Here is a 22,894-nt window from a genome sequence, read left to right as displayed (position 1 = left end):
CATTTCAGTTTTAAAGTTATTTAAGTCCTTTTTTCATTTGATACCAAAGTTGTTTAATTTGGATAAGCGGTTTTTTTTTATCCGGAAAAGACTTTTATTTCGGAATAATATTCGTAACAACCCTGCTATCTAAGTATGTATTCATTTGAAGTAGTCTTTAGTCGACCATGTATATTATGTATTCTGTATATTATAAAACAAATACATACATATGTAAGTAATATTAATACATTCATTCCAAATATTCTCACTTGGTTTCACTGCTGGGGCTGCCACTGCTGCTGCTACTCTCCTCAACCTCGACAGGTGTAGCTGGCCTATGTCAATTAAAAACTACAGTAAATATTAAAAAATAACCAAAACGGGACAGATATTAACAACTTCACAGTCAAGAAAAAAATAACCAAAATTGGTTAAAAGTAACCAAAACGGCAACACTGGGTAAGTGCCTTTGAGCCACTAGCACAGCACCACCACCAGCTACTTGGCAGCGGTACGCGCTACAACTTTAGCTTTTTGTACATATGCGCTCATACGTACTTAGACTGTGTTGTCGGCATTCAAAGCGTGTTTTATGTCGTCAACGCGTACAATTTCCATTACTTACCAGCCAAACAGCTAACCAACCAACCAAGCAAGCGACTTCGTTATGCCAGGCATGATTTTTTCTCATCATCAATCTGTGTTTTTTTTTTTTTTTTTTGTACTTTAACTATTGTTTATGTATTTTTGGTTGTTAAGTATTTTCTAGATTTTTTCAACTGATTCAATTATGATTTTCTTTAACATTGAGCTGTGCAGACAATACAGTTAGTTACGCTGTTGAAGTTGGTGCGTTAACATGGCAATGTTTAATTGTTAAACACATAATTAGGTACTTGAACATATGTATGTACTTATGTAAGTACATATGTAATTGTAAATACTACTTATTTAAATGTATGCAACTACAGTAAATTTAACACATAAAAAGTACTTGCGGTTTGGGACGCGCATCACTGCTGGTAGTTTCAACTTTGAAGTAGTGAAGGACTTTGTCTTCCTAGGATCCAGCAAAACACCACTATTCTTGGCGTAGGCGACGGGTACACTCTATAGGCTCTTTAACATCTCTGAGTCTAAAGTATTACTCCAAGGCAATTTCGAAATAAGTTTGTAGCTAAAAAATCTTTTTTAAAACAAGCTTTCTAAATATGAACCAAATCTAACCATAAATACGGGTTATCCAAATATCCCGGCTCTTGCACCACCTACCGGCTATTTTATTTTATTTTTTTGAGTTATTCCTTTTCATTTAAGTAATACATATTTAGGGCCGGTTGTTCAATATCTGATTAGCACAAACCGGAAGTAGAGGCTCCGGTTAAATACAATTACTGATCTATCGATCACATGTTATATGCATTATGTCGAAAACGTTGACAGTACGGACGGAAGTATAGGCTCCGGTTAAATACAATGACTGCTCTATCAATCACATGTTATATGCATTATGTCGAAAACGTTGATAATGATGTTTAACCGGCAAGTAGTGATAACCAGATATTGAACAACCGGCCCTTATTCTGTTCAAATAGCAGTCCGGTTTACAGGATTTAGTCAGAACTTACAGGAAGTCGTTCCTATTGACATAAAACCTGTAAATGGGAACACATTTGAGAGAGTAACTGAGCAACTGTTCCTTGTTGTAAGTTAACGGATTTATTCCGGACTCTTTTTCCTGTAAGTTCATGAAAAGTGTCAAACGATCAGCTGATTTGCATGTCATTGCCTGCCAAGGGCCGCCGGTATTAGAAATGATTTTTTTTTTTTGTTATTTTATTTTTTGATGTTGGACGAAAACTGGGCTGGAACCCAGGCTCTGCGGAACGGTAGTGTGCACTGCTAACCACTACTTTTAAATCCCCGGTAAAAATGTCGATAAAAGTAGTTGCTCAAAGCCGCCGATCTCTTAACGAGATAGTTGAGACATTCCGCACACGCATAGACTGGTGAAACGACTACCGCAGACGAGGACGAGGAAGAAACCATCCAACTTCTTTTATGCCACTGCCCGGGTCTACCAAAGTGGAGAGGAAAAGGTCTTGGCAGTTATTTCTTTGATGATGTCAAAGCAATGGCTATTTGTTGCTTATGCACTTTTTTACTAAGCATCAAGTGGTTTATAAGGGAACGGGGATGAATACAAACCTCATGCGGTGTTACAAAAGATCCTGAGTCTAAATGGGTCCACATAGGACTGACGCCTAACCCAACCCCACCTATCACATAAGAAAAGCATAAACCTATAAGCAGGGCCGAGGTCGAAATGCCTTACCCTGAAGAATTAGATAATTGGTTTCCAGCGAGCCAGCAGGAATAACTGTCAAGTCGCCGCAGAGAAGAAAGACGCTGCCTACAAGGCCACGCTGCGATCGTGCAAGAGCGTGGAGATAGAGATTTGTATTATGAGAAATAAGGTCGAAATGCGTGAGTGCGGAGAGCTTAAGAACAAATCGCCCACCCTCCATTTGTTTGGCGATTTCAAAGCCGCTTTCGGCTGCACGGAAGGTTGATGCTTTTGCGCGATACATGAATTTCGCATACCCGCTAAACTGATAGGGCTGTGTAAAATGACGTTGAGAAAAACCCACAGCTAAGTCAGAAATGGGAAGGTCCCCTCGAAGGCGTTTGATGCCAAATGAGATTTCAGAGAGGGCGACTCCTTTTCGTTTCATTTCTTTAATCTCTTTTCCAAGTTGGATATGGAAGCAATGCGAATGGGCTTGGTGGTAAACAGGCAAAATACGACTGACGTTCCGACATCAGTTCCTTAAATAATGTTTGTGTATAATCGAGTACCTCTAGCAAGTACTGAGTATTTTGTGTACTTCGATCCGCGAGTACAAGTGGTTGGTGGTTATCGAGTAAGTTCTGTGCCAGTATTAAGTTGTTTGCAAAAATTGTGGAGATGCAACTGAAAATAGGTATGTGTTGCCACAACTAAAAAGATATGATGATGTGTATTTTGAGAAACGGTTTGACCAAGTCTGCCACTCACTTGTGCTAGGGTTAAGTCTAAAATAACGCATAAAAGCGGAGATCAAAAGTTTTGGATAATCAGAGGAGGATCGAGAATTCGTTTTGGAAAAGAAATTTCAATAACAAGAAAACAATGAGCTTCCTCACTGCTTAACGTCCACTGTTTCACTACTTAAAAGTAACCTCGTTTCAAAATAGTAGGACATGCAAATTTATGAGATTTTTCACATTTCTGCATTCGGAAGCAAAAATACTACAGGCAAAAAAATACAGTAAAATCGGAGCACAATTGCAACTTTTCCCCATATTCTATATGGGGCTCTTCCACTGTGTGCCGTCAGTTTCTTGTGAACGACTGTTTTCTATGCCAGAAACTTTAATTTCAGAAAAAAAAACGCCTTTCTCCACTATATGTTTTTATATTGTAAGTGGTCATTGAACTAAAATTTTGCGTATGAGTACAAGAGTAGAATCGAGTATTTTGTAGCTTACTTTGAGTATCATCCAGTATTCTCTTCGATACTCTTAGTGAGTACAAGCATCCAGTCAGGGGCGCACCTAGGAATATATTTTGGGGACGGCTTTATACTTCCAAAGATATATCACCAGAAAATATTGAAAATTGGCTTCAGATAATACGTTGTTTAAAATATATTTATGCAAGTTTTATATACAGTATGTAATAAATAAATAAACTTTTTAAAGTTTCATAAATTGCACTTTATTTGCATAAAATTAACAAAGAACTCAAACATTTTTAACCGACTTCAAAAAAAGGGGAGGTTATCACTACGTCGGAGTATTTTTTCTTTTGTATGTATGCTACCGCATAACTTTGAACCACGTGAACCGATTTCAATAACTATATGTGTTATCGAAAAGATGGTCCCGTAATTCGGCTTAGATCCGAACATTGCATCATGAAGAAGCAAACGTGACTTTTAAATTTCTATATGAGAATTGCCGTCTGTTGTGTTTTTTGCTTAAAAATTAATTGTTTAATAAAAAGTTCTCTTAACACAAGATGCGCATAACTTTCAAAAGTAATATAAAATTTTAAAAAAGAATTTTAATACAAATTAATTAATTAGTTCCATGAAATTTTTACACTTTTATGTTCATTTTCCTCGATTTCTGGTTTCTGGTTTTCGATAGAGATTGTGTTTTTTCGCGATTGACAAATTTTTTTAATTCTCATTTTCGTTGTTGGTGTTTCCGACAGGGTAGGAGTTTGATGTAATGTGGAACGATTTTCCGACATCCCTTGTCAAATTTGGTTTGGAGACAAACCGGTTTCGGCGTTGTGCCCTCTTCAGTGTCATTTTTCGTTCTCTCGTTGTTGGTGTTTTTTAATATTTCGAATGCCGTAAAAATTAATTGAACTTGTGCTCATTTTGGTGGAACGAACTCGAAGTTGGCAAATTAAATTTTCGAACTATTGTTAAGTGCATAGCAGTGGTAAACTCTTTTAGGCTGTAAAGTGTAAAAAAACAATAGTAATTTGGTATGCATTGCGTATTTTTAGGACAATGTTTTCATTCGCAGTTAACCTTTAAAGAGTTCACAAGAAAAACGAAAAATTAATATTTACATATAAAATTATGCACAAGAATGGAAAATAAATCTTCCTCTATGAAAATTTCTTAAATCAGTTTGCAGCTTTCAAGAAAAAAATGCTTGTATATTTATTTCCTCAAGAAAATTTACAGCAAAAGCAAAGTGCTTTTTCAAGCAGCAGAAACAATAATAAATATTTCTTGTGATTTTTCTTGAGAGCTGTAAGCTTTAAGATACAATTTGTATTTGAGGCTATTAGCTTTAGGGCGGTTTGAACCACAAAACCCACCCCATGTGTGCGCTTATGCATTCAGTGCATGGTGATATCGAACGAACACGAGGCAAGATGACAAGACTTCAAATTTTCACTGTACACCTTTCAGGCGATAAGCAAAAAACTATCCGGACGGCTATCGACAAGAACCATTTTTTAAATGTCCAAACAAATAAGGACGCCTCTTATGTATGTGCATATGTAAATTTGTGTGTATGTATGTATATATTACTAGTTGCCACCACTGACCGGGTTGCACTTCAATCGCCTCTATACAACTTGTTACAACGCTCACTTGTTTAGGTACTCGAATGTGTGTACTTCATACTTATACTCGTATGTACTGTATAACTACAATATATTTACTGCCGCAAATATGCGTTCGAATACCGGTTTCGACGTTTTCTTATTTACTTTCGCTTTTCATAAGCATTCTTTAAATAGCAATGAAATGCTTTTGTGACTTTTTGCTTTTCAGTTGTACATACAGTCGTACATATGTATGTATACATATATTTTGCACAGTTTGTATATTTGCAAGCATGAGAAAATAGCCATTAATTATGTGGCATAAGGACAAGGCGGCGGCCACAATTGATGCAATAAAAAAAATTGTGAGAATATTTCAACTCAAACGAACTTAGTAATTGTCAACAGCTTATTCAGATATGAGTACCAATGTGGCTCCATAGAAGTCCAATATATTAAGGTAAATATCGGATTAATTTTTCCATATGTAGTACATATTTTCAAAAAGGCAGATTTTGTAATCATACAAAACGGTTAACAAATTTGTACAGAATAACCGAAACCTTTCGACCAATTGGATTGCAAAATATATGTATGTAATTTCTAACGATGCCATCCATGATACAAATATTTAAATTTTTGTATCATGGATGCCATCAACGATATTTCTTTATTCACAAGTCATAAATGACTTTTCGAAAGCCAACATCGAGTAATCGGCAGTTCAAACAAACTCCATTTGTTGGTTGAGCTAGGTTCGGGACGTAAAAACTGGTGGGGAAAGGATCCTGTCAGACCACATGTTTATTTCTTTTACGTTTCGTCACGCACGTAGCCTCGAAAAAATATTGTTTCGGAAAAAATGTTGTTTCTGTATAGACACATACAAAGTAATGTGGAGATAATATGTTAGCTCTGTCCTAATTTGAGGTAAAACGAAGCTGTCAGACAAGGCTACTTACTTTTGTAAAGCGTAATACCCCAGCTAGCAAAATTACAGGAAACGTGTTCGGAGAAAGTTGCAGATAAAAGTCAGATGTTGTGCATCGCTCCCTAACGTCTCAGTGCTAAGAACTTCATCAACTCTCTTGAAATTTTCCCCGCACACGAAGTTTCCAGTGCTCACGAATTCTTCACCAGTAATGAAATTTTCAGCGCCTTCGAATTCTTCAAAGCTTACGAATTTCTTGCCAAATACGAACAGTTCACCACTCACGAATTTTTCAGCACTTATCAAATTTTCCCAGCGCACAAACTTTTCAACGTTTGCAAATTCTTCACTACTCACGAATTTTTCACCACTTACCAAAGTTCTCACCACTCACGAACTTTTTACTACTCACGGATTTTTCAAAGATTTATTCACGCACAAGAATTTTTCAACACTCGCGAAACTTTCAGCGCACTTTCAGCGCAAATGCATTACTACCCACGAACTGTTCAGCTCCCACGAATCCTTCTCTACTCACGAGTTTCTAACAACACAGGAACGCTCATGAGTCCTTTATTAATCATAAACTACTATTCAAAAAGTTTTCATCATACGCGATTTCTTCAGCATTCTCGATTTCGATTTATTCAATGCCTTCGAATCTCTTACCAAATATGAACTGTTCACCACTCACGAATTCTTCGCTCAAGTACTTTTCACCAATCATAAAATCTTCCCCGCGCACAAACTTATCACCGCTCGCGAATCCTTCTGCATTCACGAACTTCTTACCACTCACAAATTTCAAACAAAATATAGCAGCAATTATTCAGGTTTCTTATTAATCAGATTATGATTAATCAGATTTCTGATTAATAAAATTAATTAGATTCTGATTAACTAAAATGTAATGAATTGAGAAATGAATCACTTTGATTAATCAAAAATAATTGTTCTTTGATGCATTAGTTAATCAGGTTTCAATTAATCAGCCTTTTCGATTAATTAATTAATCGCACATCCCTAATTTTTAGGTTATGTTTTTGTATGCTACAAATAATGCATTAATGTTAATGCTAGTACACAAAAGTCAAATACTTTTCCTTTTCATACACTCCATTCGAGATTATCGTAAATATCGCAAGTTTTTGCAGCACTCAAAGTAGCAATGCCGGTTTTCAACTCTTAAATTCATATGCTGCAATGTAGATGCATACATGCATATATATATATGTACATACATACATATAAATGTACATATGTATGCATACATGTGCGTGTGATTATTATGACCAACCATCGGCGATTGCATTGCTGATGACCAGCAGCATTTAACGACAATTTGCGAGTTCGATGATTGCTGTACGCTCCGTTAGCTGCACTTCAACCCAGTTTGAATTAATCACAGCAACGCTAAGTCGACTATCCACCAAACCAAATCAGTCAACTGCAATCGTCATAGCATTGCAGTTTTTGCTGGAGCTGCTTGCTACTGCTGCTGCTACCACTGTTGTTGGCAATATTGCCTGGCGACGCATCAATGCTGCAATGGATGGCATAAATGCGAATGTAAATGGTCATTCCCACATATGCACATATGTACATACATTCATACATATGTATGTATGTACCTTGCAATTGCAAAGATTTGTTTTCATTTTCGCTTATTGAAAAGCGAAATCAATCGTGCGTTGTTGTTATTAATAAACCATTGTTGATTGCACCCCAAACTCTCCCCCCACCCTTCGCTTTCATACATACTTGTACTTTGTGACTGGATTATTTGCCAAGCTGGCAGTCGAACCGGACCGGATTGCACCAAAGTGGACATTTCAACTTACTCACTCTCTCACTCCGCCGCTTAGTCATCCCAGCCAGCAGCAATCTGCAATTTATGGCTCCCCTTCAGCGCAAGTTATCGAATTTCAATTGCAGCTTCAACTGGGTATATTCTATGTACACTCAGTACTCAGCTGCCAGTTGCCTGATGGCTATTTCGGTTTTTCATTAGCGGAAAATGTTGTTTGAAAACTGAACGTTGAAGGTTATTTTTGTTTATTATTATTTTTCTTATATTTTTTTCTTTTGCTTGGTTGGTTGCTACTGTTTGCTCTGGTTTTGTAATTTCTTGCAAAAATACTGGTTTGTAATTGGATGCATCTGCATATGCAATCAATGGATTCGATGCGCTACATATATGTTAAATAAACTTTTAAATCTATGTAAGTGTGTACAGATACTTGAATACATTTCCATAAACATATTTACGTACATATGTATATGATGCTGACAAGCTGTGGGAATCAACGCTTAATAAGTGTTCTACTTCATATTCTTTCGATATCATCCTATGATTGTGTCATTTCTTGCAACCTATGACGATAATTATGCAAGTCTTTTGGATGTTTTATGAGTATGGAGAACATATATTATATTTCATGTCAGTCGCTGTATGAACGCCATGCGGAAGCTGGAGGTACGGTGTGTTAACGTAAAACCTCGCATGCGCTGGGTTTGGGTCTCGCCACGTTAAAACCCCGCCAAATGAAAAATACAAACACACCTCGGATGAGACCACCTTCTTTAGATGACGACCACGGTAAACGTATAAAGGACTATTATTTGAGGGTATGTATGCACCTGGAATATCCGGACCCTTAATGAAGAAGGTGTCTCCTCTACAACGAAACGTCCAATAACGGACTGGGGCTGATCGATTTCGCCGGGGCCCGAAACATGGTAGTATGCAATACTAGGTTCCAGCAAAAAAAAAAGATCCATCAAGCTACGCGACTGTCTCCAGTTCGAAAAACGAGAAACCAAATCGATCCTGTTGTGATAGACGGAAGACATGCTTCCATTCGCCTCTCAAAACTGCTCTCTGAGAGCACACTTCAACAAACTGTCGTACGCGAACAGTGGAGCCACATTTCACGCTCATTAGGTACCGCCGCCGAAGAAGTAGTCAGTAGAGATCAGCCGAGCTACTAAGGAACGGCGGCGAGAAGCTGATAAGGTACACGCAACAACTTTTATGCAGATTATGGTTAGAGGAACGCACGCCCAGCGAGCTAGGACTTAAAGCTCAGTTAGTCTAGACTTAACTTAATTTAACTTACCGTAAGAAATCATAAATGATTAATCAACACGTCAATTTAAGCCAGAAACGGAAGTATTTTGTTTGTGTGTTTTCTTTTTCAGCTGTTTAACAGTTCGCCCCCTAAAATGCCACATCAAAAAATTCAGGCAAACAAAAATGTTTGCGTTCATTTATTTGCACTTTGCTTTACTGAATATCAAAATTTTGTCTAAAGCCGCTGGTCAAGACGTTAAAAATGTTTGTCAAACTTTGCAGAGTTGTCATAATTTTTGCACAAAGTCTAAAATTTGAATTTATATCGCGTTTGTTAAGTAATCAGCTACATATACTTTCATAAAAACAATAATAAACGTTTACTAAAATGTCGCGTTCCTTTTTTTTTTATTTGGTTCACTGAATGTGTATCTCGGTAACCGATTTATCAATTTGTACCAAACTCAGTGCAATTATTGACCTTGACATAAAAAATATATATATTGAAAACTTTCGAAATCGGGCTAAAATTACGCCCACTAACCACTTCAAACAAAAAAACGCGTAAAAAACGTATGGTGCATTGCTTTAAAACGTTGCACCACGCTGGATTTTGTTTTCAAGCAGCTGAAGGAACGTATACTAAAAATTTCGGACGATTTAAAAATAAAAAAAATTTTTCTCAAAAAAATTCGAAGTTTCTGAGAATTGCCCATATGCATATCTAAGTACTCACATTTAAATAATGAATGCGTCAAAACAACATGCATTTCAGTGAGTTAACATATCCGCTACGAAATAATCGAATATGTAGCTAGCTGTGGGAGAATGTTGCGGAAGGTAGTAAAAAAACACATCGCATGAAGCAAGTTTAAAAATTCAAATTTGATGCGAAACTCAGCGAAAAGTGACGCACACTAAAGCTAATGGAAAAACGTAACTCCGATGGCTAAATGAAAATTTATGAATAATTATGCACACGTACACACATACATATGTACAAATGCAAATGCTCACAATTGTGGTGATAATGTTGCGCAAATATTGCACGATTACTACATACAACAGAGCAGCATAATAAATATTGCAAACAGAGATGCCAAACATGAGCTTTTCCTACCAACACTGGTAGGTTTTTTTTCCATTTGGTAGGTTGGTAGGCTAGATTGGATTTTGGTAGGTTCCGTGGCAATAATACTTATTTGCGAAAAATATAAAATATAAAATGTAAAATATAAAATATAAAATATAAAATATAAAATATAAAATATAAAATATAAAAGATAAAATATAAAATATAAAAAATAAAATATAAAATATAAAATATAAAATATAAAACATAAAATAAGTATCTCCAAACATTTTAGCAACCTTGTTTACACGAATATTTCACCGGTGGAGTCCACCTGACAGAGACTTCATTGTAAGACTTGAGGAATATGACCAAAACTTACCTATTGGTCTCTGGTAATATGGTAGTAAAACCCGTTGTCACATATGCGACACTGGCCTGATGACCAAAAGCTACGCAAGTAAAGGCGGATGCCACCTTGAGCAAGCTGCGCCGACTCGTCCGTGTGGCCATCACAGGAGATATGAGCACCTGACCAACGGATGCCCTTTATGTCATTACAAGCATTTTTTCTCTGTCTATTCTGTTTGAAAAAGAGGCCTGCAGGAGGGTCCTATGGCTGCCCAATATGATCACCAAGAAAATGTGGTATCTTCAGGGTCATTTGGAGGTTCTAAAGCCATTTCTGGATAATCTACAAGCCCTACAAGGTTAGAAGGGCAAATGTGGTTAAATTATATATTATTTCGGATAGTCAGGCAGGCCTTAGACTCTTTTAAAACGGCATCAGGCTTGTGGAAAGCTATAAAACTTGTTTGAACTACTTGGAAGCTCACAAAACGTAACGCTGAACGCACCATTCAGGGACATGAAGCGTTTGAAGGCAACGAAAGCTGACTGTCTCGCAAAGCGTAGAGACCAAATACACTTGCATGGTCCATAGCCTTTTGTCAGCTGGTGGAGGAAACCCCAGAGCATATTCTATGTGACTGCCCACGTATCATAAATACCAGGCTGATACACTTTGCGGAACGATCGTCTTCTTCATTCAAAATTTTAAACATAGCGCCTCCAAAGTGCCTAACTTCTTAGGGGCCAGTTTTTTCAGTGCCAGTTTAAACTTAGTAAACTGAGTTTGAATTGAAAATCTGGCTGACAGTAAAATTAATTGTTATACGTAGGTCATTTGTTTTTATTGTAATAGCTGTGTTTAAGTTTTTCTAAATGTTATGTTATCTACAATTATAATAAACTGGACTTAAAAACTTGAATAAAATTTTGGTAGGTTTTGGTTGATTTTGGTAGAAAGTTTTGGTTTGGAAAAAAAAATTTGTCCGTGGCAACACTGACTGCAATCGAATTCGCAACCATTTGGACTTTACAGGGAGCAAACAAATGCAAATATTGCAAATGAGCGAAATCGCATAAACATTTGTACATACATACACATACATACATACATACACATGTACATTTGTGTGCATCAGAGATAAATCTGCGTTTGTAGCTCTATGGCGCATAAACTTCAACAAAGACCGATTAGAATTACTTTATTACATTAACTATGTTGTTAGTTTTGAGAAAATTGTGCAAATTAGTGCGTAGTCAATGAGCATTTGCAGGTTTTATCTTTGGCGAGATCGTCACATCATAAATGTTTTTCTTTGTTAGTTTGATTGTGCCCTTTTTGATTATTTGATTTTTTTTGTTTTCAGACAACACTCACGCCTTTGTTTTGGTCAATTAAAAGCTGGCGACAAACACAATGCATTCAAATAAACAAGCAAGCTACCAAATTGCAATTTAATTACCACATACTCTTGTTTGTATATATGGAGGGTTAACAGGTCGTATGCGCAACTTCCGCTGACGGTAGAGAAGACAATAGCCAATTTGCAATGGCCGTGGGTAAACAGCAAGCTTATTTAGCGCTTTATTTGGTATGAAAGGAATGATAGTTATGGTAATGAAAATGGTAATGGTAACGGTAGTAGTAAGGGTAATATGAATGATAATGCTAGTGGTAATGGTAATGAGTGCAATGGGGTATAGGCGTTCTTCTGGGTATGCAGCTATAGTTTCACGGCTATACTCAATCCCGACCATTGCGTCCTCGTTCGGCCACACTGGGCTACGTGAGCAACCCACGTTCGAGATGCGGTAACCAATCTTAGTGGAGCCTTGGGGCAGGGCAAAAAGAGAAGGAGCTTCGGTGGGGCCACTCCGACTTATTCGGTTTAAGGGCTCACTGAAGTTTGCAGTGTCTGTTCACCAGTAGGTGCGGCTGCAAGTGGGTGTCTGTCCTAAAGCAAGCGGCTCGCTATATAAACGTGTATTCGGCTACGAAACCACTCCCGTCCCAGCAATGGGTTGTCCGCCACGTAAAAACTCTTTCCAATGAAAAAGCGAAAAAAGTCTCGTATGAAACCCCCACCCTCTTTATGATGACGACCACGGCAAACGTTTAAGGGACTACGGTTTGAGGGCATGCACCTGGAACGTCCGGACCCTTCATGGGGAAGGTGCCTCTGCCCCAGCCGGGCAGATGTCCTCGCAAGGACAAGAGCTGAGATCACGGCCATCCAAGAAATGCGTTGAGCAGGACAATGCAAGCAATGTTTTGGGCCTTGCGACGTCTACTACAGCTGGACGGTAAAGAGGCGCTAACTCTGTGTTGGATTTGTGGAGGGAGAGACACACCGTCGCCGATTACTGTCGTCAACTTCGGTGGACGAGTGTCTAGGCACAATCCGCATTAAAACGAGATTCTTGAACATCTCGCTCATCTTCGCCCATGCCCCAACGGAATAGAAGGACGAGGCGTTCAAGGATCTCTTTTGTGAGCGCTTGGAGCGCACATAAGAGCGCTGCCGCCGGTATGATATCAAAATCGAGCTTGGCGATCTCAATTCCAGAGTGGGCAAGGATCTTTGGAACCACTGTCGGAATATTTAGTCTCCACGACGAAACGTCCGACAACTGACTGAGGCTGTTCGACTTCCCCAGGGCCCGCTGCATGATAGTATGCAGTACAGGGTTCAAGCATAAAAAGATCCATCAAGCTACGGGGCTGTCTGCGGATCGAAAAACGAGAAACCAAATCATTCATGTTGTGATAGTCGTAAGGCACGTTTCCAGTGGTTTAGATGTACTCCGAGGCCTAAACATCGACTCGCACTACTGTCTTGTTGCAGCCAAGATACGCAACCGCCTCTGTGCAATAAAAAATGTGCGCTTAAAAATGTAAGGAAAGGTTAACCTCGAAAAGTGGCAATCACTACAGACAGCCCATGCAACCGCTACTCGACTCTCACAGCTGCTCTCAGAGTGCACTTTTCAACCAACCGACATATGCAAGCAGTGGAACCACATTTCCCGCTCATTAAGTACCGCCACCGAGAAGAAGTAGTCAGATTTCAAAGAACCCGAGAGAACAACTGGTACGATAAGGAATGTCAGGAAGCTGCAGATAAAAAAGATGCCACCTTCAGGGTCACGCTGCGATCGGGCGCAACGCATGCTATGTGGGACCGCTATAAGGAACTGAAGAGGGAAGCGAGACGTATTTAGCGCAATAAATAGAGAGAGACCGAAATACGTGAATGCGAAGAGCTTAAAATGCTGGCCGAAAGGAAAACGGTCCGAAAATTTCACCGGAGAGTTATGCGACTTTCGGAAGGTTTTAAGACCAGGGAGAATTCTTGTAAGAACGACGAGGAGTTGATAAGGTGCATGCATTAACTCTTATGCAGAATATGGTCAGATGAACGCATGCCCGACGACTGGAATTTAAGTGTGCTTCGCCCAATCCACAAGAAAGGCGCCCGCCCTTCGCGTAAACTACCTCGGAACAAGGTCTTATCGAGCGTGCTGTGTGAAAGGCCAAGGCGTATCAATTACAGGTGATAGCGATCGAAGCCATGCTTCTTCTTATCAGCACGGTTATGTCAAATTATCGCCTTTTTTGCTTTGTTTGCATATCCGCGTATACTACACATACACGTAAATATATACCCCGCAAACAAATGCTCCCGAAATCTTTAAGAGTATCGGAAGTTTGTTACGATTTTCTTAGGAATCTTTAAAGAAACACATATGAAGCGGTTGACAAGAACTATGTAGTAAAGAAATTTCTGTACGACTTCTTAAAGAAAATTCATAAAAAGATTCTGAAACCATTAGAATACTCTAAAATCCTGGTATGCAGGGTATACATATACATACGAATATGAATACATAAATAAGCTATTGTTGACACAACGAGTTCATACCAACGGTAAATGTTGTTTTTATACGATTGCTACAACCTGGGCCTTATCAGTGTGGCTTTAGGCCTGGCAAATCCACCATTGACCAAGATGCTAAATCTTGGAAAAGACCCGTGTAAAAGGATCGACATTCGCCACCTATTTATCGACTTCAAAGGCGCATTCGATAGCACTTAAAGGAGTTGCCTATACGCCGCGATGTCTGTATTTGGCATCAACTCGAAACTGATACGCCTGTGTAAAATAACGTTGAGCAATACCACCAGCTCCGTCAGATTTTATAAAATTTTCTCCGAGCCGTTTGCTACCGAACGGGGTATCAGACAGGGCGAATGCCTTTCATGTGATTTATTTAATTCAACCAGGGCCTGCAATGGTAACCAAACTGCCCTAAAGGCCTTGGAAATCGCGCGCACCTCTTACAAAATCGTCACTGAATGTAAGTTGTGGCTGAACTCCGTTGCAAGGTGGAATGAGGTTAAACTTTTGTGGGTGCCAGGACACAGTGGTGCTCAAGGCAATAAACTGGCCGATGAAATTGCGAATTGCGGCTTTCTAGAGTGTCCAATTGGACTGAAGCCATATCCCCATCTTCCAAATCCTCTCTCTAGGCCTTAAATCAGGGCCGAATTCGAAATACACCTCCATTTAAAAAAGGTATTATTTATTGCATTTTTCTTATTTGCATTCAGCTGTGCATCCTTCACACAATTTTATATCCCTCGAATAACAAGTTTTAGTGCAATTCAAGACCATTAATTTCAGCAAAGTTTGAAGTCTCCAGGCCCTCTGAGAGCCAAGTTGTAACAATTTTAAACCAAACTTTGAAACTGCTCCAACCGTTTTTACTCCGAAATTAGAAAAAATTTGGGTGAAATGTCGAATGAAATTTCGAAGTTTAATTTCATAATCGTTATAATTTGGATCTCAAAGGGCCTTGGCTCAAATGAAAGGTCTTGAATAGCACTAAAACGCACTCGTTGTTCGGGGGATAAAAAATTGTGTGAAGGATGTACAGATGCATGTAAATAAAAAAAATCCAATAAATAATGAATTTTTTAAATAAAAGTGTTCAAATTTTTTTTCCGAATTTTGAACAGGGAATCGTGTTGCTCGTCTCAAAATCTATAATATTATTTTAATAAAAAATACACAAAATTTTTTTTATGAATCCGGTCGTCAGTGGCTGATCCAGCGGGGGGGTTTTTTGGGTGTTAAACTACGTGTCAGTCAGTGGCGGACGCACGGGGTGTGTTTTAATATGGCGAATATTTATGTATAATATGGCGTCTATGTATTAAAACACCCCCCGTGGGTCCGCCACTGGCTCAATGGCAATATTTTTCCGTAAAAGGCAATTACATTAGCCTTCAAAACCATTTTTCTTCATATGAAAATGTTGCTTTTGTCGAAAGCGCCACGATTAATTCGCAAGTAGTGTTCAAAAAGCACACTGTGCATTTATAAACACTTGGCTGGGTATTGGACCAAACCAACTTTTTTAAGAGATTGAGTCATAATTATAAAAATAATGTCTCCGTTTTTTCGAAGTTAGCCTCCAAAATCGAGATATGGGCCTTCGAAGTTCGGAATTGGACCTTTGGTAAAAAAATATTTTTAATTACTGTATGTAAACGACTAAAAAAGTAAAACTGCTGCATATGCCCGTTATATTACAGGTGCTATAAGGGGTCAGGGGTCAGATCTTCGAAAAATTAAAAAAGTTATATGTATTTCAAAAAATGTTGAACTGATTTTTAAGTGTTTAAGGGACCTGTAATATAAGTTTGAAAAAAAATTGGTTTGGTCCAATGCCCAGAAAAAGTTGATTTTACCGTATAGTTTAACAAAATAAAATGCCTATCGAGCTTGGGTGTACAAAATTTTCAATGTTTTTCTCTAAATTATTCTTACCCCATTTGTTGTAACGTCAGGGGTTGAAGACTTGTTCCAGCTGCTAGTCGCTTAAAATTTCCGCCAATCCTGTCGCAAGCAGATTTCCCATGTGAACTTGCAACGTTGCACATTAATGTAAGAAATGTATAATTCAAACCCATAATAATGCGGAAAAAAAACATTTTTTTCATTAAGTTTCGTTAAAAGGTTTGCAAGATACAGCACTTTAAAGGAATGTATGACGTTTTCTTAAAATTTAAGTCCGGTATAAATAAGCAACCCTACGGCATATCGGCAAAATATGCTGCACGTATATTCATGTCACCTAGACCTTCGATCTCTTCAACTTTCATCTAAATCCATGAAAGGCTTCTTATGTGTAATTAAACAACAGATGTAGGGTGTACGTCGCGCCTTTATTAAATATTAAATTTCGTCATTTTGAATATTAATACAAATGATACGCAGAGTCGTCGCAAATATCGACGCCATGACGTAAGACTATGCACAATTTAAGTATTTGTATTTATTTTAAAATGTTTAGAATTAACCTTTATATGAACGTAATTAAAAATGGATCGTATCAGTAACCAAACCGTCAGTATATCCAAATCCAGAGATTGAAGTCTTTACATATTTTTATGGCAGGTGATGCTCTACTCATTTATGGTAAACAAGATTTGGATACACACTCACATTAATATGGGATACATATTTAAGAATTTGTTTACTTTAATGACATTAATTTCGGCTTATGAGTTGCGTAAATAATTTAACGTTTGTCCTTTTAAAATTCACGTCGATGATATTTGTCTGGATCAAAGTAAGAAGTAACCACAACACGATCACTGAATTTACGTCCAGTCAGCGCCTGTTGTGCCTTCTGACAATCCATAACTGAATTGAATTCAACGAATACTTTACCGCAACCAGGCACATCCACGCCTTCGATGGGTCGGGGTATCTCAACACTGCGCACAACACCATACTTATTACATTCCTCTTTGATATCTTCCAAAATATCTTCATATTCTTCTTCGTCGCGCAACTCATCGGGCGTAACCATATTCAATAAGCAAAGAACTTCGGTGGGTGGACCAGACGTTCCGACCATGGACATGCCAGGCACTTGTATCATGACCGGCGCAGCGGTGGTGGAACTATTTTGTGCATTCTTAGCACCTACACTGGCGCGCTGAACTATCAGTTTCTTGTCGCCCAGCTGCATGCCGTTTAGACCCGCAATAGCCTACCGATTTAAAACAAATCTGAATTAGACAATAGTTTTGTTGTAAAAATTTTACGATTATACCTGATCAGTTATGCTGTGGTCAACATATTCGGAGAATGCGTAACCTTTACTCAAACCAGTGGCAGCATCCTTAACCAAATTGAAAGCCCGTAATTGTCCAAATGAGAGTAGCAACTCTTTAACCTGTTGAAATTTTGAAAAGCATGGTTATTCTAAAGTGCAAAATACAGAGGGCTTTCAAAGGAAAAAAAAAACTTTTTTCAACTTTGAACTTTGGATATTTTAAGTTGTCATAAAAGATCTATTGCTATTCCACAGCGAGTATAGTGTGTCACCCTTTAACGGGAACGCATATCCTTCCACCACCTAGAACAAAATAATATTGGGAATGGCTAAACGAAATTGTCGACATTGTTTGGTTGATTTTGCTTAGTAGGTAATTCTGAAAAGTTCCTGTAGAGTTTTGCAAATGGAATTTGTTGTCAATTTTAATAAACTTGCCTTTTACATCGACACTTGCATACATTGCAATTTGACTGCATCGACACGCACTGACTTAGTTTCTCACACCGCATATTGTACTCGCAATTTAATGCACACGCAATGACAGATGTGTGTTTTACAGGTAGGTGCAGTGGGCATGGGTCGATGCAACTGAAACAAAAGCGAATACGAACGAGTACGAGTGCTTGTTGCTGTGGTGTAGGATGCAACCTAAGCTACAATAACCAAACAATCAAAAACACAATTAATACAAGTTTTGACAACAAATCTAGGTACGTAATATAAATGTGGTAAAGTAATCCTATAATTTTTAAGTAATTCTCTAGCTGAAAGTGAAGAGTACTTTAATTGCGTCGCTGAGACTGGAGCTGAAAATGAAGCTGTAAAAAAGAGCTGAAAATTTAAATTTGGAGCTGAAAATTTAAAACCGAAGTGGAAAATCTGCGCTGAAATTTAAGCTGCAAAAACGAGTTCAAATAATATCTAGTAAGCGCTGCTTGACTGTAACTGCATTGACATTCTGGATGCGCTATAATGCTACAAGGGAAAAATTAAATACAATTTGGAATATTTCTTTCTTAGGAATTCTTCAAGTAATCCCGTATCCGCAATCCCTCATCATTGTGCCTTAACAAACTGTGGCAAAAAAACTTTACAATTACATTATTCTGGAAATTACAACGAAATTCAGCTATCTTCCAACTTACCTGTTCTTCATTCAAGTAATTTGGCAAACCACCAATGAATATTTTGTGCGGCGAGTCTGGCACAACAGTTGAAATCACACCATTGGCTGTAAAAGCGCAGTAACACAAAATTATTATTAGAATTTTTTATTTCATTACGTCAACTTACCAACTGGCGCCGATACAGGTTGAGAATCAGCCACACCTGGCATGGGTTGGTAATCATGCGGGCGTCTTATTTTCAAGCTTTGTCCTTTAAAGTTGATGCCATCGAATGCCATGGCCTGTGTGGTTTCATCTGTCGAACGGAACTCTAAGAAAGCGAAATTTTTATCCAAATTGATTTGACACGCCAGCACGGGACTTCCAGCCGCTTGGGCTAGACCAGTTAAATGCATTTGCTGATTGAAAAACTCCATCATTTCTTCTTCTGTGACACCGAATGGTATATTTCCAACGTAAAGACGACGCGCTTGTCGCGTTATAGTAGAGCCAACAACCGGTACAGCAGCCTGTGGAATTTCTGGTACGGCATTCGCCGGTATCTGACCAGCAGCTTGCATGGCTTTGTACTGCATCGGGGTAATGTGCTCGAAGCCTGGTGGCGGCACGTCCCAGTATAACGATGGCTTCCTTCGTCGAGAACGTGTGTGCCGGTCGCGCACAGCTGCTGGACCTTCACGTTTGCGATCTCGTGAACGCGAACGACGGAAATCGCGATCGCGTTCTCCCCGTTCGCGGTCTCTTGAACGTGACCTATGGCGGCGCCTATCGCGGTCTGCAAAATTGATACATACATTTTCGGTTGATTGCACACGTTGCTCGCATACAAAAAAAAAATCTGCCAGAAGACTTACCTTCGGATCCCATTTTAAACTACAATCTCAATCGATTGGTGTTAATAAAAATATTCTTTTGAGCTTGTACAATTTACTTGTGAATAAGTTGGTGAATTATAACCAATTAAAGTCTAGATTTAAGAAAAAATATGTAAATTTCTCCGAGTACAAGCTGAATGCTATCGATGAGATTTTTGACAGACGCTACGCGCAAATGTCAAGCCAAGGTGAGGGAGACAAATCTATCGTACACTTTTGGTTTGTTTCAGTGTTGCCATTGATAATTCCTCACAACGTGAGGAATTTCTGGCGCGCTTGAGTATTTTTTGAGGAATTTTCTCCCGATATATTGCAGATAACAAATGCAATCATGTTTCATGATGCAATAATAGTTGCGTTCCCCAACTTTTCTGGTTAAAACCTGTAAAACTGTCAAAAGGCAAAAGAAGCCAGAGATCCGAGTACGGAACGCTTTCTGGTCAATTCCTGTAAATTCTTGCAACTTCTTGCGAGTTAGGGAACGCAACTAATACAGGTGTTATCAGTTGGCAACTTCTTGCTCTAATTCCGCCATATGGACTGCCTTAGGTGAGACAGTGTTACTTCTTTAACAATTCTTTGCCTAATAATATAGTTGAATATTTTTTTTTTCTCAGTATACACATTTTTTTTCTTAAAAAGGTATTTTATCTTATTTTATTTCATTTCATGGAACAAATGCAGTTGGGCTCCAAATCTCAAAAAAAAAAATAAATATTGCAATCGATAGAGATGATTGAGCTGAGTATAACGGTATACTTCTTTTTTTGGGCAAACAACAACAACAAAAATTATCAAAGATTAAAATTCAAAATAAGCAATTTTTGAAATCAATATTTCTTAAAAAGGATGGGTGGATCTTGAAAATTTTGATCTCGTTTAATAGGAAATTTGATTCCCTTTAATTTGGTATACGTACTTTATATATATGTTGTATAGTTCTTACAAAAATTGAATTAATTGATTAAAAATCCATTCATTCGTTTTTGAGAAATTTGGATTTCAAAAATTGCTTATTTTGAACTTTAACCTTTGATAATTCTTGTTGTTGTTGATTGCCCAAAAAAAGAAGTATACCATTATACTCACCTCAATCATCTCTATCGATTCCAATATTTTTTTTTAATTTGAGATTTGGCGCCCAACTGCATTTATGCCCATTTCATTACGAGTATACTATAAAAAAGCAAATTTGGTTTAGGAAAAATGTGAAATTTTATATTTTTCCCCTAAATGGGGCTTAATTTCTTCCCGTTTTTCTTCTCGTTCTACTGAGCTAAGGCAGTGTCAAATCGAGCTGTCACAATTGATACCACCTTGTATTATTGCATCATGATCATGTTTTACTTAACAGATACTACGTTTTACGTAAGCTATTTGCAAATAAAAATAATTTTCAAATACTTAACTCACTGTTTATTCGATGGTGAAAAATTATTTTTTAATATTGCCTGATTATAAAAAGGCAATAAATGACCATCGAAAAAGAAAATAACGTTAAAAATGGCAACGTCTTGATTATAAAGAGGCAATGGCCCGTAGTCATAGTCAAAATAAAGTCGACTTTAAAGTTAGTTGCAGCTTTTTGGCATAATTTTCAATGGGATATCTGTCAAAAAAGCTGCAACTAACTTTAAAGTCGACTTTATTTTGACTATGACTACGGGTCAATAAGATGACCATCGAAAAAGAAAATAAATAGTACCACTAATCAATACTTATTTGCGTGATTTAGTTATTTCCAAATAAAAAATTAGCTCAGCGTTTATACGGCAAATGTTACCATTTTGCAAATTGTTATTTGCAAATAATACGTGCGTATAAACGTGGTATCTTACTTAATAAATGGCTTTGCAAATTTCTGACCAAAAAGCTTCCGAAGCTTTATGAAGAGCTAAATACACCACACAAGTGGCTTGTCAAACCTACTTTTCCTATTTCGCCGTACACCATACAAGCGTGACTCGTTCAAGCAAAGAATTTTAGATTTCTTTCGGGTCACAATGTAAAAGGGTTTGGTCTTCTTCGATTTTTCTCTCTTGCGTCCTCATTTTGTAAAAATTCCGTTGCTGATTAGGCGATTTTATCATACACAGCGTAAGCGGTTTGATCAAGCGTCAACATGGCGGCCAGAAAATCAAAAATATTTTATTTTTGTTCACATTTCCCTCAAACGGCTTGTCAAACCTTCAAACACCCCCACACAACATACATAGCTTTAAGCAAATGGATATTTCGCTTGGTTTTTCAAGACGCTTGTGTGGTGTTTTTCGCTCTTAAGGCCCGTCCACATACAACTTTGGCGTTGCGTTAGCGCTGGCGTCGCTTTGACAGATGCGCGAGTAACGCCCTTGCTTGCTACCATGAACGCTTAGCAGAGAGTACTTTGGACACTAACTTAACATACTAGCGGCAGATAAATCAAAATTTGATATCAATAATTGCGTTAAAAACTATATCAAATCAAATGCGGGCAATAATTTGATTAAAAATGAAAGTTAAATAACATAATTTTGATTATTTGGAACAGCTGATGAACGACGCGCGCGAAAAGTCGAGAGTTGGCCATCTTTCTGCGTTGTGTTGGCGTTGGCGTTGCCTAACTTTGGTTATGTGGAGACTTTCATTTAATGCATTTATTCATAGACAGCTGTCGAACCGACGCCAACGCAACGCCAAAGTTGTATGTAAACGCGCCTTTAAGCACAACTGCATTTGCTGCTAAGTATTTAAAATGTTATCGATAATTTTTTTCATTCCATCATTATGGCTGAATTTCTTTATTCATTCTGAACGTTTGGAATAGACTTTTTTGTTTATTTATTCTTAAGAACGTTCCTGATGATATGTTGACGTATATCTCAAAAGCATTCTGTTTATTCCGGCTGTGAAATGGGATTATCCGGAATGTATAAAGAAACGCAGCCTATATTTTTACCTTAAACGGTTTTCCACGCCAACCGAATCACTTGGTTCGCTCTCTCAATTACGAACGGCGAATCAATCTGTTTACACTCCACATTCTTGCTTCACTTTGCGTCTCTGCTTCTTGTTCTTTGCCTTTGTTTGATGTTGTTATATCTAGATAAATCTGGCAAAATTGAACTCATGTAAGTAAAATGTAGCCACCTAAAAGTCTATACTGCGTTTCTTATTTGACAAACTTTTCGTTCATTTTCTGACAGTCAGTTACGGCAGCTTATTCATATTATAGTTAGCCCTTAATTTTGAAC

The 22,894-nt window shown here is 37.9% G+C and overlaps 1 protein-coding gene across 1 annotated transcript; it reads right to left on the bottom strand.

The window, feature by feature from the left end:
- Positions 1-16,738: 16,738 nt before the first annotated feature.
- Positions 16,739-19,788, bottom strand: LOC118753904 (splicing factor U2AF 50 kDa subunit-like). The gene is made up of 5 exons (XM_036488782.1): positions 19,641-19,788; positions 18,953-19,561; positions 18,805-18,890; positions 17,654-17,776; positions 16,739-17,590 (listed from the first exon to the last, which is right to left on the bottom strand). Exons 1-5 carry the CDS (start codon positions 19,651-19,653, stop codon positions 17,129-17,131), a joined length of 1,293 nt encoding a protein of 430 aa, XP_036344675.1. The 5' UTR covers positions 19,654-19,788; the 3' UTR covers positions 16,739-17,128.
- Positions 19,789-22,894: the final 3,106 nt, after the last annotated feature.

This window comes from Rhagoletis pomonella, unplaced genomic scaffold (genome assembly GCF_013731165.1).
Source record: "Rhagoletis pomonella isolate Grant_MI unplaced genomic scaffold, Rhpom_1.0 Rhpom_scaffold_03034, whole genome shotgun sequence".
Taxonomy (NCBI): Eukaryota; Metazoa; Arthropoda; class Insecta; order Diptera; family Tephritidae; genus Rhagoletis; species Rhagoletis pomonella.
The sequence above is the reverse complement of the archived record's forward strand: the minus strand, read 5'-3'. Positions and strand labels throughout refer to the sequence as shown.

What these genes read in the sequence shown, in the direction of transcription:
- LOC118753904 (XM_036488782.1), bottom strand. An exon ending in ATTACTTGAATGAAGAACAG is followed by an intron (nt 17,777 to 18,804) that starts GTAAGTTGGAAG and finishes AAATTTCAACAG; the next exon opens with GTTAAAGAGTTGCTACTCTC. An exon ending in ACCACAGCATAACTGATCAG is followed by an intron (nt 17,591 to 17,653) that starts GTATAATCGTAA and finishes TTAAATCGGTAG; the next exon opens with GCTATTGCGGGTCTAAACGG.